Genomic DNA, 17156 nt, shown 5'->3' on the forward strand with positions numbered 1-17156 from the left:
TACAAACAATACAAAACAAAGCGACAAGCGACACGACAGACCGCGGCGACAGGTCGCGGTCTGTCGTGTCGCGACGGCGACCGGCGGGCGGCGACAGCGGACAACATAACTAGTTACAATAACTATACTAATGATATAGTTATTGTAACTAATTAATAATATTAGTACAACAAAACGCCACACGTCAACATTCTAAAAATATGAACACCAAACGGGTTATTCTTTTTTGCCATTAATTTCATTAAAGGCTGCTTTGAATACACCTAATTTAACAATAATTATGCGTTTTGTTGACGATCGTGCCCGCCTACTTAAATATTCAACAATATGATCGTCAATAATATCATTAAACATTTATTAATTACAATTTAATAGTAATAGTTTAACTATAACAATATAATATCTATTGCACAACTAACTTGCCGTGGCGCCGACTACATTTAAAATTAAACTGTTGAGTTTCCGACATATTTGATGATAAGACACAAAATACTGTACTTATGTATCTTTAAATGAGATGTAAGTATAGTACTAGAAATACTACAAACAGCGTAATACAAAATATACTGAGACAGGTTCCTCTTACACCTATATAACGCACCAGCAAACGCAGAGTTATAGAGTTATAAGGTGGTAAAGTTGATCTAAATTTTATTACCAATAAATTAATATTCGGTTACCTACTTGCATCTACTTGTTATATTAGTTTTTGGGCCTTTAGCGTTTTTGGATATAATGTATTGAAATTTGATAACAAGTGCACTGTGTGTCTACAGTGAGACGACGAACACACCTTAATGCGTATTATACTTAGCGCGTTACGCGTACGGCGCGTAGCGTACGGCCCGCGGCGTACGGCGCGCGGCGTACGGCCCGCGGCGTACGGCGCGTAGCGTACGGCCCGCGGCGTACGGCGCGCGGCGTATGGTGCGCGCCGTACCATGCGTGCTCGGTGCCGGCCGCGTGCACAACTTCATTGACACTCGACAAGCGAAGATTTTCAAACTATTTGAAATCAGACAATGATATTATGTATCCCAGGAGCATTCCGTAAGTTTAAACTGCTTGACAAATATTATATTTTTTCAATTGAACGACTAGTGTATTAATTTTGAATATAGTATACTTTTTTTGACTAGAGTAGTATAACAGTATAGAAATCTCAAAAACCGGGCCGGAACTGTACAGTGAGGAGCAGAGGGGGGGGGATATATTTAGAGCTAGTTATTGTCGATGATCACAATCGGTACACGACGGCTACAACTTACTTCTAAAATCTGTGGCTACAACAGTCAAAGCTTTGGGAAAAGTATTCGCAGAGAACGCCCGCGTCGCGACGGACGACAGCGTCTGGCGGAGCGAGGGGGCGCGAGGGGGGTGCGAGGGGGGCTCGAGGGGGGCGCGAGGGGGCGCGCTCACGGCGGCGACAGCCCCGCCAGCGCCGACTTGATGAAGTCGTACGTGGTGAAGGACACGCCCACCGCGATGGGGCCCTTCACCCAGTTCATGCTCAGCCCCTTGAAGAAGCCGCGCCAGCCCTCCGCGCGCCACACCAGCGCCAGCGCCGCGCGCACCGTCGGGTAGGGGTAGGTGCGGTCCGCGCGCCGCGCCGCCGTCTGCATGCGCCGCCGCACGATGTCCAGCGGGTAGCTCGCCGTCTGCGCCAGCGCGCCCGCCGCCCCGCCCATCGCCAGCTTCACCGCGCCGCTCGGCTCGCGGCCCGTGCGCTCGCGGTGCGCCTGCTTCAGCGTGTCGTACGTGAAGAACGAGACGCCCGCGTACGGCACCACGCCGAGCACCGTCGCCGAGTAGCCGCGGTACAGCGACGCCGCGCCCTCCTCGCGCAGGATGCCCGCGAGCACGGCGCGCAGCGAGCCCACCGGCCGCGCCGCCACCGCCATGCGCGCGCGCGCCACGTCCAGCGGGTACGTGGCGGACTGCGAGGTGACGCCGGCCAGCGAGCCCGCCAGTAGCAGGCGCAGCGGCGCCGCGCGCCCGCCCGCGCCCGTGTCCACGCCCAGCAGCCGCTTCCACTGCTCGTGCGCGGCGAACTGCACGGCGGCGTAGGGCACGATGCGCGCCATGGTGGCGCTGTTGCCGCGCCACAGCGCCGCCCAGCCCTCGGCGCGCACGGCATCGCGCAGGAAGCGCAGCGCCGCCGCCCACGAGTACGGCGTGGCGGACACCTGGAAGTTGATCTTGCAGCGGTCGAGCGGCGCGATGGTGGTCTTGGCGATGGCACCGGCCGCTGCGCCCGCCGCCAGCGACGTCAGTACGCCCACGCCGCCCGCCGCCCGCTTCTCGCTCGATACGCCTGGTAACAATGATAAAATAAATGATATAAAACAAAATAAAAATTAGGATTAGAAAATCTATTTGTGTCAGCGGTTTCAGTCTTTTATGTGATAATGATGATGATTACGACGATAAGGACGATAACGATTAACGACAACGACGTTGTCGTGTGACGCGGCCCGCAGTTCGGGACGTCTCGATGAGCACTATCGGGTGCGACGTATCTCGTGTGCCGCGCACAGTAACTATACTTAGGTACTATATTTTGTTATCTCCAAGTTCCAACCAAAAATGCAACTCATTCTATTGGTATTTTTTTATATTACGACTAATATTTTACATTACTTCCGGAGCTATGTTATTCACGATTATCCAACACAATTTTCTTGTAGTTTAGAATCGAAACAGATGGCGTTGTCGTGTAAAAAAACAAAAATTGCTGCGCCAATTTTAGATTGCCACATATTTTGCCTAGTATATTTTATTAATTAGGATTTAGGATTAAGATGTATTATAATTTATAGGATAATACTATTTCCTCTTTAACTAAAATGCTCAGGACAGTCCTTCATACTTTATAACGCTGGTCACTGTAAGATAAGCTCACAATGGGTCATTACCGTGTTATCAGCCTCAGTGTAATGAGTAGTGTGTGCTACAAACTACAATTTAGGATCGGGGGATTATACCTCTCTATAATATAGATTACAACAGATTGCCTGCAGCCTTGTTAGCTCTAAAGCAAAGCACGCTGACAGACCATACATTTTGCCACAATAAAAAGTCTTCTTCGAAATGTACTTGTCTGTTATATGTTAATAATATCAGTACACTTGCACATATTTACTTATTAAATTAAAATTTTCAAGGATTTTTATAAAATCACTAGATGTCCCGCGCGGCTTCGCCCGCGTAAATTAGAAATTTTACAGAATCCGTAGGTACATTTTCCCATAAAAAATATTTCCCCCGTTTTTCCCACATTTTCCTGAGTTTCTTCTGTCGTATTAGTCTTAGAGTAATAATATAATATAACCTTCTCGATAAATGATGAGTCTTACTCGATAAATGATCTATCTAACACTGAGATAAGTTTTTAAATCGGACCTGTAGTTTCTGAGATTGACGCGTTCAAGCAAACATACTCTTCAGGTTTATAATATTAGGTAGATATAGATTTTTTTTAATTATCGCTTGACAAACTCGAGTCTCGATCTAAAAGACTATGATATGGTAGTGATGATGATGATGATGATGATGAAGAATGTAATTTGCATAGTAGCATATGCTTTCTGTTCTTAAAACAACGCCGAAACTCCCAAACTTGTATCTATAAAGAATCAGGAATTCTCTCAGCACCTTCCGAACCACAGTATACCAGGTATATCTCGGTGCAAAATCTTACTTGTTGGTAGCATATGCTTAGAATACTTCTCACGAAACCGAAGTCACCATATGTTTCCCTATAAGTTTTGAGGAGTTCCCTCGATTACTTATGGATCCTTCATCAGATCATCACTTTTCTGAATATAATACCAAATTGGGATGATACCCTATATACCAAAAGAAAAATTTTGAAAATCGGTTAACCAACGGCGGAGTAATCGTTGAATATAAGAAAACGAACATAACACCTCCCCCATTTTGAAAGTCGGTTAAAATTGTAGCCTATGTGTTATTTATTTAATATTTTAATCAGCACATGAATTGAATAACAAAATTTTTTTCAAATTAATCGTAGCACCATCTGTCAGGACAAACTAAAATTGAAATAGAATAATATTGAATGCGATGATAGCGCCGTCCGCCGGATCTAATGTAAAACATTCCAAAATCAACAACTCCTTATAAATAAGAAATTAATTGAAAAAACATTTTCCAGTAGACCAAACTGTAAATCTAAACCATTCTCGAATCTCCACGAACACACACAAAAAATTTCATCAAAATTGGCCAAGATAAGATAAATCCGTTCAGCCGTTCTCGAGTTTTAGCGAGACTAACGAACAGCAATTGATTTTTATATATATAGATTTATCTTTCGATTTCTATATAGTCTTATTAAAAAAATAATCGGACAGAGTAACAACTTAAGTTAGCTAAAATAAAAAAATAATCGGACAGAGTAACAACTGAAGTTAGCTAAAATTGTGTTTATTTATGTACTATGTATTTTGAGACTATGCAATTTTGTCGCGTTCGCGATTCACTTTCACTTTTGTTGAGTTTCAGAACGCGATATTAGGTCCTCCAACGCGCACGCGAATTTGAACTTTATGCAGCGGTAATAAATTACAAATTGACTCTCCATTTTATTTAGAAAACGTTTGTATGGGAAATAGAAAAATGCTGTTTTGAGGATTTTCCCGGCAATTATTCGAATTTTTCTCACCTTTTAAACCTTCCCTAGACCTCCACGAATAATTCAAGACCAAGATAAGAAAAATCCGTTCAGCCGTTCTCGAGTTTTAGCGAGACTAACGAACAGCAATTGATTTTTATATATATAGATTATTAATTAAAATTGTCCTATATGTGTATTGTGTATAATTTTATCACATTCTTGAAGTTGTGTCTCAGTAAAGCAGACTTTGGCCTGCCATAAACTAAAGATAACTAGCAATTCTAAGTGTTATTGTAATAAAAATTACAAAAATAATATACAGTTATTTACACTATGAAAGACAATGTACTGAAATCTCAGTTCATTTACACAGGGGCTAAGTTCTTTGTCTCATACATTCTGCTGTGTTATCAAACAATACACAAACATTCCAACATGATAAGTAAAATAAAGACTAGGCGAATGTGATTGCAATTAAAAATTCTTATTTCATGAGCCTTATGACTTATTAATATTATGTGCATTTGTATAAGTATGCACAATACACATAAATGAAGTTTACACAAGAGTTTAATGCACTATAATATGGGCTGAAATTATTTCAATTTCTGTTTCCTTAATTATAATAGTACTACACAGTGGACTCACCATGTTGAGTGATAGTGGTTCCTTCCTCGCGCAGTAGCGGCACTCGCGTCTTCTCTACAGACATCTTAGTCACATTCTTAGTTACTTCTCCTGTGCATTGTCAGCTGAAAATATACATAAATGTTTGTAGATTGCTTACTTGTCGCTCTTTTTCATTTAATAAAATCACAAACTAATATTGTTGTTTAAGCAATCCAAAATATCACTTGTCACATCGCTAAACCTATATGAAAGTATTAATAAAATTTCTGAAATTAATATACATATAGAAACCAGCAACGATTAGTACCAGACACTGGGCAGCTAGAAGGTACACAATATTATTATATAATTTTTGCATTCGCTTTTTAGGTTTTGCTTGCGTAAAGACGTAGCTGTCTTTTCTCTTGTTTAATGTAGACTGTAAGTTACTAAAAATACAGTTAAATACTGAAATAGATACCTACATAAATTGAGACGATTCTACAAGCATGGTAGAAGCCAAGATATAAATATGTCGTTGGTGGCGAAATTAAGCGAGTGCTAACATCTTGATCACGAATACAAAATGCTCTTATTATTTTGAATAGTAATAGGTATATCAGGTCAAAGTCCATGTGCCATGAACCTTGGACATCTTAATATTATGTTTTATAAACAAATAAAACTGCAGACAACTACCGAAACGCGACTTAGCCGATATTGTTGTTAAGTTTGTTTTGTTTTTGTGCCTGAAGGACACTTATTTTGTATTCCTTTTTATCCTTTATCATACCAAGACTCAAAATAAACATTCTTGGGTACGAATATTATACACAAACCGGGGCACTTAATAATTTAATTTAATTTATAATAAAAATACCTTCAATTAAAACGATGTAAATTCTTTGATTCACCACTAAATACCTACTCACTGTGTATTGTTTAAGCACGTAAATTCAAATTAGTATTGCAAAACAATAAAAATAACCTCGACCTCCCGCGGACATCGTAAAAAATGTACTGACAGCTGTCGCCTGTCAGAGGGCAACAGCCAACAGCTGACAATGGCATATAATTTTTTTTTATGGTGAGGTACAGACAGTCGGTGACTCGGTGTTGATTCCAAAGGCGGGAAAATTTAATTTTCCTTGTAAGGGCCAACCCACACGTACCACAACACAACCACACGACCAGAGTAGACAGAATTATAGAGTATGCCGACTTAGAACTAATGTTGAAATTTTTAAGACTCCCTCTTGCAGCTGAAAGACGATCGAATCTTATAAAAATCGACACCACCAGCTTTCCTTGTAAACAGTAGAATACTAACCTGGTTCAAAGTTTGTATTAGGTAAGAAATTTTAAAAGGTAAATAAAAGGAAAAAAATGTTTTTGAATGTTTAATAATAATGCAGGTTCATAATGATATTATAATTTTAATATAAACATTTTTTAACTTCGTAAGTTTTGTACTAAAATTAAATAGAGCAAAATAATTTGAGACATTTTATTTCAGTTTTGCTGACTCACTAGGATACGTTTTAAATTTTAGTATATTAGTACCAATAACGAATTGTTACAAAAATGTTATATTTATAAATAAAAAAACTAGATTCTAGTTACTGTGTACGCACTTATGCAGTACGCAGGAATTTAATGAAGCCTACTTATCCTACAACCAAACCAAGTAGTGACCATGGTCTCCACTATCTGTGCCTTTTATCAAAATCGGTCCAGTTGTTATTATATTAACATAATATAGTACACAATATACTCAGAAATATAAGCCATAATAAAAGTAAATTCACAGATGAAAATCGAGAGCTGAGAAATGTGACGCTTTGGAGCGACATTACATGCTTCAGTGTGCTTCAGTCTTAGCCCCCCTAAGACTATTACATTATCATTTATATATGATCATTTCTATGATCATATATAGGATCCAATATATATGATCATTTGATCATATCTGCATATTACATTATCATATTTCATTGATCCTATTTTACGTCATATGTGGTTTCAATAGCCAATGGAGAGCGCTAACGCTGACAGGTATTTTTTTTCATATAATGGCACTTCTGCTATTGTCGAGTGCATGGCCAGTGTCGAGTATAATATTATGGCGGGAAAACAATATTCTTTATACAATTTTTTCTATATTATCGTCAGGTCAGTCAGGTCTAAAGTCTAGTCAAAGTCTAAGTATAAAGTCAATACAGTCAAGAAGTCAAGTCGGTCGATTCAGTAAAGTGGTAGGACGCTTTACTGAAACTTTTGATAGAGTTTTGGAGGGAACACAAAAGAGCACGTTTCTGGTTATTACATCACTTTCCTACACTTGTGCACGATAACGAATATTTAATGGTTAATATCCTACCAATATTACACATTAAAAACCCAGATAACACAATTTTAGGAAAATAATATAAACACACAACATCACTCTTTCACATTCTTCCAAAAACTCCGCTGACAGGTATTGATGTCAGGGTTACTAGATCTCAGAGAATTCGATTTGTCAAAAGACATCGTAATTTTTAATATGGCTTGTTTTTTGTTGTTTCAGCAAGATTATCCAAGTATATAATTAGAAAAATAATTACATTACATTATTTGAAACATATTAACGAACAAGAAATTAAAAACTCTTTTTTATATTAAATAACTGGCAACACCTATTTCTATGACTGTATTGGATCCAATCTCTACATTATTATTTTACAAAGGCACAACAGCGTTTTTGTTTGGTTTGGTTTATAAGGTTTTGGTCTCTGATAAACTCCTGTCCAAAAACCTTAGAAAAAAATATTTTAATGTTATTTAGTTTTCGTTTCTCTTTATAAATACGAGAGAAGCACATCTAAACACCAAAACAGTACTAACAAACGCTAATGAAATACTGTTTATTATAGCAGAAATTGTGCTGTTTGCATACTGAAGTCGCGTGGTAGTATGCACTGACGGACGCCTTTTTAATAAGCCGGGTGGGTTGACAATCGACATACCAACTGCAGGCGGACCCACACATTCGGTTTATGCTATAACTCATAGATTTAGTAGTTATAAATATCCAGCAACTTCCTCCCCGGACGCTGGTGTTATCAGTCGCTGAGGTCGAGGTCGGAGTCGGAGTCCGTTCGTCCTCTGATGGTCTTCTTGCTCTGAATCTGCAGCGCCCGCTGCTTGCGCGCCTGGTCCGGGGGCACCAGCAGATCACCCGAGTATTCTATTACATCTGACCTGGAAAGTACGGAAATAGTTTCAGTGTAGGTCAGGCCGAAGCCACTACATAATTAAATAGTCGTTTCCTTGTTGTATTTTGCAGAGAAACATTAATTATTATGCATTCTCTGATTTTTTTATTCGCGATCAAAGACGATTGAAAACTAAATACTACAGAATGTACAGATCGGTACATTACAAAAGAAATAATATTTGATAACAATAGACGTCATTACAAAGCCTTTTTTTTTGGGGAAAATGCGTTTACGCATCCCCGGCAGTCTGGGGAAGGCTCCCTGGGGGCGGACGGCCGCGGTCGGGCATGGGTATACCCACTATAACCCCAACGGTGTTCCTGCTCTTCCGCGAGCCACGGGATACGCGGAATACACAGCGCGACCCTGCCAGCGGATGCCTCTAAATGCTTCAGTGCGTAAACATTACAAAGCCTGACCAGAAAAATGAGAAATCCTTAGTAAAAACACCACGAAAACCTGAGATGTTTACAAAAATGTTCAAGATTTAGTTTTTAAAGATTATCTGCAAATTGCAATCCTTATCTTATCTGAAATGCGCAGTAGCCAATAAACGCGCCTAGAGTAATTATTTATTTAGGGTAAGTTTTCGATTGTTAAGTCTGAGATCACAAGAATGGAAATGAAATTGCCGATCTAAATATGTATCAACAACTAAAACAAAGTGATTATATTCTCTTTGTTAACAACAGTGCAAACACATCAAAAAAGTGAGTGATAGGACGGGTTATTATTAAATTGTAATCACATAGTGACACGTTATTGGTAGCTTTTGTATCCAGTTGCCCTGAAGTATTGCCAGAATAAACAGAACTAACGAGTAGGCCGACTTAGAAGAGCAGTGCCGTAAATAGGCTTTTTTGCGCCCTGTGCCGTGTGCGAGATTCTATAATTGCGAGCCTGTTTCTTTTTTAGATATTATAGGTACCCGAGCAATGCTACGTATTAGGCCCCTCTGGTCTGGCCATTCTTCGGCCTTCCCAGAGTCTACGCCCTGTGCCTGGGCACCGGTGGCACCGCCCTATTTACGGCACTGCAGAAGAGATCTCTAATTAATTAGTTTGACGTAGTACGTCATATCGGCCGGCGCGCGCCGTACTGCGTTACTAAAGGGCCCCATACACGATAAACTTTATCTGTACGATCCGTCGCGTCAAACCGATCGAAACGACGAATCGATGGTGTATGTCAAAATCGATAACATTTTACTTAATCGAATATGAGCCACATTTTTGATGCGATCAATCGTCACTATCGATCGTATAGACGAATCGTACCGTATATGGGGCGCTTAAGCATTGTGAATGTTGAAAGTGACAATCGCACCCAACTCGCGTATATTCGCCCGTTTGTTCGAAGTCGAGGCCTCAGTTCTGTCTACTTTGGTATTGCCGAGCAATGTTAAAGTAGAACCAACTTGGCGAGGCGCCACTCGAGCATCTCCGTGGCGAAATCGTCGCGGTTGCCGAGGTCGGTGAAGCCCACGATGAAGTCCTTGGTCTTGTTCCCCTTCACCAGACCGATAGTGGGGATGACGCGGATCTTCAGACGACCTGTAACATTACCACAAACTACCAGTGAGATAATTGAAAATTAGTGATTAAACGAACTTACCTGTAGGTGAAGTTCAATCATAATTATACGGAGTGCTGCGCCCGAAGAATCAGTAACCCACCCAAACCCAAAAAGCCCTATTAATTAAGGAAACATCATTTTATTTTCTAAACTAAATGAGGCTTAGCGCCAAACGGCAGAGGTGGTTGCCATCGTACTGAAAGTGTAAAAGTATAGGGAACATAGATAAAAAATATGTATTTTTTTTTTCTCTTTAATTTATAGACTATAGTGTAGCAATGGTGTGACCTGGCGTTACTACAAGTGTATAATATATTCAGTTTATACTGATTCGAGGGCGCAGCACTCCGTATAATTATGATTGAACTTCACCTACAGGTAAGTTCGTTTAATCACTAATTTTCAATTATTTTTTCGAACAATCTGGAAAAAATCGAATTTCCGTCATAGCTCAAGCGAAGAAAGAGACAGCGATACAATTCGACGTTTAAAATAGAACTGTCTCTTTTACGTAAATGGTTTTTCGTATCTTTTGTTGCACTCATCTGTCAATTTTGTCAATGTCTGCAATTTTGAATTTGAAAATTGTTCGGAAGAGATTTAAGCCGAAAAATAGTATGGACGTAACATATCTGTATAAGTACAATATCATTAGTTCTGAGGTTTTCTGCTTTGATTTGGGGCGATGAAAAGAAAAACGACTCGAGCCCTGTTTCCAAAGCTTAAATAAATTATTTTATTTATTAATGTACGCATATTTTGCTACATTAACTGTCTAATAGTCTATATTAATCTAGTTGAGATAATTTAATTGGAGAAATCCCCGTCTTAGGGTAAGTTTTATTAGCACACATTTAGTTAGTACTATTTTATAACAAAACTCTTGTATATACATTTCTAAATTGTTACTAATTGTTTCTAGATTACTTATAGGAATTTATGTAATTAAGTTTTTTTTAATGTAAGAACTTATTATTTCCTGACGGTCTACCACGGCAATACCGCTACCGCTGTAGGTAGAGGGCGCTCTTCTCGGGCACCGTGGATACGCCGCCAGACGCTTGCGGGGAAAGTGTACTGAGACGGAGTTAACATGGATTCCAGGGATCTCTGCTCCGTATTTGTTTGACTACGTCGGCCGTCGCACGCTCCTTCCTGGTCAACTTCAATTCAACGCTGCGGCCTGCGGCTGTGAAAAAGCAGTACCTCCAGCGCCCCAGCTTCATTCGAATATTCCAGGAGAGTAGCCCTACGGTCCATAAGTGACAGTCGAGTAGGCACTTTACCACGACCTTATAAATTTTGTGTCTCACCTACCGGGCATGTTTAATTTGTATTTTCTTTTAATATACTTAATTGTTATCTGTACACCGAATTTTATTAACCCTGTAACGGTAGGTGTTCGTGAACACCATTATTAAAATGTAATTAATATATTAGTAGTAAAATAAGTAAAATATAATAACAAATCGATTGTCGGTAAAGTTCCGTTACAAGGTGAGTTAAATAAAATACAAACATATTACCTGCGAGGAAGGGTGCCCGCTCGGCGTCCAGCTTGACGAACCTGGTCTCGACGTGCTTCTTGGCGAGCAGCGCGAGGTGCATGTCGACGATGCGGCAGCGCGGCGTGTCGGCGCGGTAGAAGTGGCACACCACGTTGTCGCTCTTGTTGCACACACCGAAGAACTCCTTCTCCCCGTCGATCTCCGTGTACTCCCCGTGACCCTGATTACACAAACGGGGTATAAACTAAAAACTACAGCCCTATTGAACCTCAGCTATCATGCTATAGTAACATACGAGACTGTTACGAGCAGGAACTCGTAAACCACTCTGGAGGCTGATTTTTACAAAACATTGTAACAAAACTTGAGCTAGAATGAAAATACTGCTAAAGGGTGGTGGCTGCACTATGGTCAGAAATCGCTAAATAGCAGAATTTGCCAAAACAACTTCCGTTTGGATGTGGAAAAACATAATATCATTTTCAAATTAATTCACAATTGTTTGTAAATTACTTTGTAATCTGAACATAATTAATAAGCCCGGGCGCGCACTGCGGCCAGGCCTGCGGCGGCCATCGAGAATATGGTGTGGCCGCAGGTCGCGTTGCGGCCAGGCGCATTTTCAAAAAAAACGTGTACCGGGGCATTTTCAAAAAAATACAGCAATAAATGGATTTCTTCGTTTATTTAATCTAGTGAAATGCATATTTAATTGTTTATTAAAAAAATATAGATAATTTCAAGGATCAACAAGAGTAGGAATTATTTTTAATCCATAGTGTGACTATGTGACCTACCCACTAGGTTATTTTTCATTTTTTTACATGAGTAAGTAATATTTAACATATTTAAAGAAGATTTTTATAACACAAAAACCTTTTATTTAAACATTTTTATTGTTGCACTACTTATAAAAGTAATTTTTTTTTTGATTTCATAGATTTAACTTCAATAATGAGAGGGACGAACATCTCATAATCATAAAGATGTGTTCACATGTTTACGAATTCCTAAGTTATTAATGACATCGGATTATATGCACGATCAAAGTGCCGAAATATCCATGCAAATATGCACGAAAAATGGTCGAAATATGCACAATAAAAAGTCACTTAATATTAAAATTTATTATTTTTTTGAAGACTTTTCCGGCAGTGACTTTAATAAAAGCGCCAATTTTTGTAATTTCATAAAATTTTAGGTACTTAAATTTTAAATAGTAAGTATATTTGTTATTGTTAAGGAAAGGCGACGCCTTGATAATTTGGTTGTTGCGATATCGATTTTTCTCAGCAATGACTAAAGCTAAGAAATTAAAGTTCATTGTCAGTATTCATCATGTCTTTGTCTTTGTGTAACCCATAGCATAACACGATTGGTCAACTTTTATAACACAGAATAAGCAATCAAAAAGACCTGTGTAAAAAAAAGGGATTCCTATTGTTACGGTACATGGTATACGGACACGTGGTGCGCAAGTACATACTCGAACCTTCTAAAAAGGTCCAATGTTTGTTTACGTGTTTACCCTTTATTTGTTAGCGTGTTTGAATTTAGACCTTATGACTGAGTCCATAAGGTCTAAATTAAATTCAACTTACTGCACTTATCGCAAGGACGGCAGTTTTATTGTGGCACATGCCCGATCCTACTAGAAATTTCCCACGGTTGTTTACTTGTTTACGTGAAATCGGGAAATTTCTGGAATTCGTCTCGCCATATAAAAAGAGCCGCAGGCAGGCCCGGCAATTCAGTTCAATCAGAGCGATCTTCAGGGCGACATCAAGTGATCAATAGTGAGTGAACCAGTGAAACCTGCGACTTGGCTACGACCTAGGACAGTGATAGTGCTTAGTGATTGGACTTAGTGCTAAGTGTTGTGACCTAGTGTTTAGTGCAGTGTTAATAAAGTCTTCAAGAGAGTCACCAGGTCTTTCTCTCCAAATCCTCGAACCCTTAAGTAATACATGCAAGTATAAATAATTGTAAAAGTATAGTAAGTCGATGTAAATATAAATAATGATTTAAATGTAAAAAGAAAATAATTATCAGTAAATAATACTTAATCAAACTTAACAGTAACAATGTTAAAATACAGTAAATAATTGTCCCTTCTTACGGAAGGGGGAACAAGAGGTCCCAAATGAGGGGCCGTAAAAGAAAAAAAAAAAAAAAAAAAAAAAAATCCTCGAACCCTAGCACGTAACACTATTTTTCCAACAGAGGAGAGTGATTTAAGCTTCCAAAATTTATACATGGATTGGTTCAAGCATACACTTTAATTTGATCATAGCTTATATGAAATGTATTTATGGTTTTTAAATTGCGCGACAAAATCTATTTTGTCGCTTACGCCCTTTCCATTTTTTGCTGTTCATTGCTTGTTTTCTGTGAGAGAAAACTAGCAATCTAAATCATATCCAAAACGGTTTTTTACTTTAACGCGGCGTCACCTTAACACATAAGCAATAAAAAATATATTAATTGTATGTTAATCGTACCAGTTTAAAAATCTCCAATTTTCTTAATAAAATCTGTGAATAAAAAAATAATTTATTTAAAATGTGAACTAGGCCTTATGCTTTCTGCCTGTTGTGACTTGTCTGTTCCATTATATGTGACCATACGAAAAGTCACAAATCGGAAGTCACGTAATATTAATTTCTTTTACTTTTAAAGTGTTTGTATATAACCGATAATAGTTATCACAATTTCATTTTTTGTACTAAATACTAAGCTAATTTTGCAACGTGTCAACAGTAAAAACAGTTGGAGAAAGTATAAAAATGCTTACAAAACATGGTCACTTATCTGAACAAATAAACCGTTCCTGAAGAACCGTCCAACCTGTGTCCGCGTCTTGTAGCAGATTTTTAACTACTAAATTAAAATTGGAGTTTCTCGATGTACAATGAAATCTAGTGCTATCACGGTCACTAAACAGAACATTCCGGTCGGGTTGTTTTTTCAGGATTATAATTTTAATTAATTTGTAGTTAAATTATGTTAGATTTTTCAATAACAAGACATTCAATTGATACATTAAGTATTTAGGAATCTAACATACGTTTTTTAAGGAACTTACTTTAAGAAAAAAAATAGTTATTAAAGATTTTGTTACAACTTCTGGGAAGGGGACAGGTGAATTTAATAGTTTTTGGTACTTAAAAACCCTTATAAATCTCATACTAAATAAATTTTTATACAAATGTGAATGTATTTTAATAAAAGAAAACTTGTTTTTTCTCCTACATTAAAATTACAAAATGTTAGTATGTAATTTTTTACAAATAATCTGTAGCGAAGTCAAGGGACAAGGTAAAAACCAGGGGTACACATTTTTTTGAAAATGCCCCCAGATGCGCGTCGTCTATGGCGGTTTCATACTAAGGTATATATCTCGATGGCCACGCCGCGGCTTGGCCGCTAGTGCGCGCCTTTACCCATGTTTAAATAAACAAAAAGAACTAAGCCAGCTTAATAATTGCAACAATATGATGAACTTACCATGGATAGACTAACCTAACCTAGCCCACCCACCTCCTCATAATACTATTTAGTAATAAGTGAAGCGTGCAGGACTCATACTCACATTGGCCAGCCATTCCTGCTTCATCTTGGCCCGCTGTTTCATCTCGGCGATGCGCTGTTGTCTGATGGTCTCCAAGTCGCTGCTGTCTAGAGCATCCAGCCTGAAAGTATAAAAATAAAATAATAAAATAAAAATTGTTTTATTTCCGAATAGATTTGTAACAAATTCTTTCAGAATGTTGATGCTAATGGTGCTGCTACCACCGGTTCGGGAACTATCCCGGCGAGAAGAACCAGCGTAAGAAACTCGCACGGGGTCCCACTTTTTACCAAAAAAGTGAGAAAAAAATTAATCTTTTTAAAATAAAATTTACAATTGTAACTTAAAAGTATTTGTAAGAACTCATTTAAAGTTGATGTGAAACTAAAAAGACATAGAAATTGGGTGCTAATATGAAAGAGAAGTAGGCATGAACACTAAAATTTATGTTCAGTTAAAACTTTGGTTCACAACAGTACTAACAAAATAAAATTATTTTATGTGACTTACAGGTTTTCATCACAGGTCACAGGGGTAGCAATATAAAAGTGCAAAGAAACAGTACAAAATAATGATAAAGAAAGTTCTCCTCACCTCTCAAGCTCACTATCAAGCTGCCTCTCCACATTCTGAGCCACCTGAGCTATGACCTGCTCCATCTTATCCCACCTGAAAATACCACAAACTTTTTACATTTTATATGCAACAGGCACAGATAAATAGGTACTGAGTGAATTTTATCCCTGTCTGATTCAACCTTATTATGTACAAACTACAAACTAGTATTAAAATAAACAAAAATAATACTAGAATTTGTGTAGAATGGATAAGAATATTAAGATAATAGGCATTTTCTAAATCAAGCCATAGAAACATGATTACCATAAAAACTATGGTCAGCCGTCTGAGCTTCTTTGGCTTACTTTCGGAAAAGCCTCTGTGTTTTGGGTAGCTGTCAATAACAAAAACCATGGAGATGTAAGCAAAGTAATAATTCAAGGACTTTATATTAAATTCAGACGATAAATAGCAAACAATACGACAGAATTAAACGTCATTTATCAATAATTTTGTAGTGAATTTTATGAAAGTATGCCGATGACCTCATCGCACATGTTACATTTTATGCGAATAAAACAAACTTACGCCTTTTTATGTTACTTACAATAAAATCCGTAGCACGGACTATTGATAAAACCTTTGTTTCCTGTTTATTTTAATGACACAATAATAAAAAAATCGGACTCTTTATAAATTAATATTTCTCCTGCAATTTCGGTAATAATGACAACAATAGTGACAAGCAAGGTGACAAGTGACTGTGACGACAGAATACAAATTACTCGCCTGTGACAACTACGGTCTACAATATTGAGGTACCTACTATAAACTGGAGAGAGCCTTATAAGGTGTATAAGCGTCAAAAGCATGTAATGTTATATCCTACTTACTAGGACATAACAAAGGAGTCGGTCTGCGGTTTTTAGTGAACACTAGATGTCCCGCGCGGCTTCGCCCGCGTAAATTAGGAATTTTACAGAAACCTTACATTTTCCCATAAAAAATATTTTCCCCGTTTTTCCCGCATTTTCCTGAGTTTCTTCGGTCGTATTAGTCTTAGCGTGATAATATATTATATAATATAGCCTATAGTCTTACTCGATAAATGATCAATCTAACACTGAGATAAGTTTTTAAATCAGACCTACAGGTCTGGTTTAAAAACTTATCCAGTCAGGTTCCTGAGATTGACGCGTTCAAGCAAACATACTCTTCAATGTTATTATATTAGGTAGGTATAGATTTTTTTTATCTATGGACGCTTCACACCACGTCAGTCTGGCCCCGTGGTAAGTACCTGATGGACTTGTGTTACAGGTACCAGACAACGGAAATATATTTAATACTTTTATACTATACATATATTTAAGATTTTTATTATATGATACACATATTTAATACACATCCATGACCCAGGAACTTTGAAAACTTTT

At 38.2% G+C, this 17156-nt stretch overlaps 2 protein-coding genes across 5 annotated transcripts; both read right to left on the reverse strand.

Annotated features, from left to right (window-relative positions):
- Positions 1-1317: 1317 nt before the first annotated feature.
- On the reverse strand, positions 1318-6257 carry LOC121736506 (mitochondrial coenzyme A transporter SLC25A42). Of its 3 annotated transcripts, XM_042127736.1 has the most exons (4): positions 6129-6257; positions 5288-5391; positions 1415-2314; positions 1318-1371 (listed from the first exon to the last, which is right to left on the reverse strand). In XM_042127736.1, the coding sequence occupies exons 2-3, from the start codon at positions 5349-5351 to the stop codon at positions 1416-1418; spliced, it is 963 nt and encodes a 320-aa protein (XP_041983670.1). In that variant the 5' UTR covers positions 5352-5391; positions 6129-6257; the 3' UTR covers positions 1318-1371; position 1415. The 3 variants fall into 3 exon arrangements, with proteins under 3 accessions (XP_041983670.1, XP_041983671.1, XP_041983669.1); XM_042127737.1 differs by having other exon boundaries at positions 1359-2314; positions 6181-6257; XM_042127735.1 differs by having other exon boundaries at positions 1359-2314.
- Positions 6258-8039: 1782 nt separating this feature from the next.
- Positions 8040-16462, reverse strand: LOC121736507 (thioredoxin domain-containing protein 9). 2 transcript variants are annotated; one of them, XM_042127740.1, is made up of 7 exons: positions 16328-16457; positions 16045-16114; positions 15757-15831; positions 15184-15283; positions 11610-11811; positions 9926-10061; positions 8040-8491 (listed from the first exon to the last, which is right to left on the reverse strand). In XM_042127740.1, the coding sequence occupies exons 3-7, from the start codon at positions 15819-15821 to the stop codon at positions 8353-8355; spliced, it is 642 nt and encodes a 213-aa protein (XP_041983674.1). In that variant the 5' UTR covers positions 15822-15831; positions 16045-16114; positions 16328-16457; the 3' UTR covers positions 8040-8352. The 2 variants fall into 2 exon arrangements, with proteins under 2 accessions (XP_041983674.1, XP_041983673.1); XM_042127739.1 differs by lacking the exon at positions 16045-16114 and having other exon boundaries at positions 16328-16462.
- Between the last annotated feature and the right edge of the window lie 694 nt (positions 16463-17156).

Source organism: Aricia agestis, chromosome 19 (genome assembly GCF_905147365.1).
Source record: "Aricia agestis chromosome 19, ilAriAges1.1, whole genome shotgun sequence".
Classification (NCBI taxonomy): Eukaryota; Metazoa; Arthropoda; class Insecta; order Lepidoptera; family Lycaenidae; genus Aricia; species Aricia agestis.

Bases quoted from the DNA above. Each gene is read 5' to 3' on its own strand.
- LOC121736506 (XM_042127736.1), bottom strand. From the start codon at position 5,351: ATGTCTGTAGAGAAGACGCGAGTGCCGCTACTGCGCGAGGAAGGAACC. The intron at 2,315-5,287 runs GTGAGTCCACTG...CATTGTTACCAG, and splicing joins AACCACTATCACTCAACATG to GCGTATCGAGCGAGAAGCGG.
- LOC121736507 (XM_042127739.1), bottom strand. From the start codon at position 15,821: ATGGAGCAGGTCATAGCTCAGGTGGCTCAGAATGTGGAGAGGCAGCTT. The intron at 11,812-15,183 runs GTGAGTATGAGT...TTGTGTAATCAG, and splicing joins AGCAGGAATGGCTGGCCAAT to GGTCACGGGGAGTACACGGA. The intron at 8,492-9,925 runs GTTGGTTCTACT...CGTACTTTCCAG, and splicing joins CTCGAGTGGCGCCTCGCCAA to GTCAGATGTAATAGAATACT.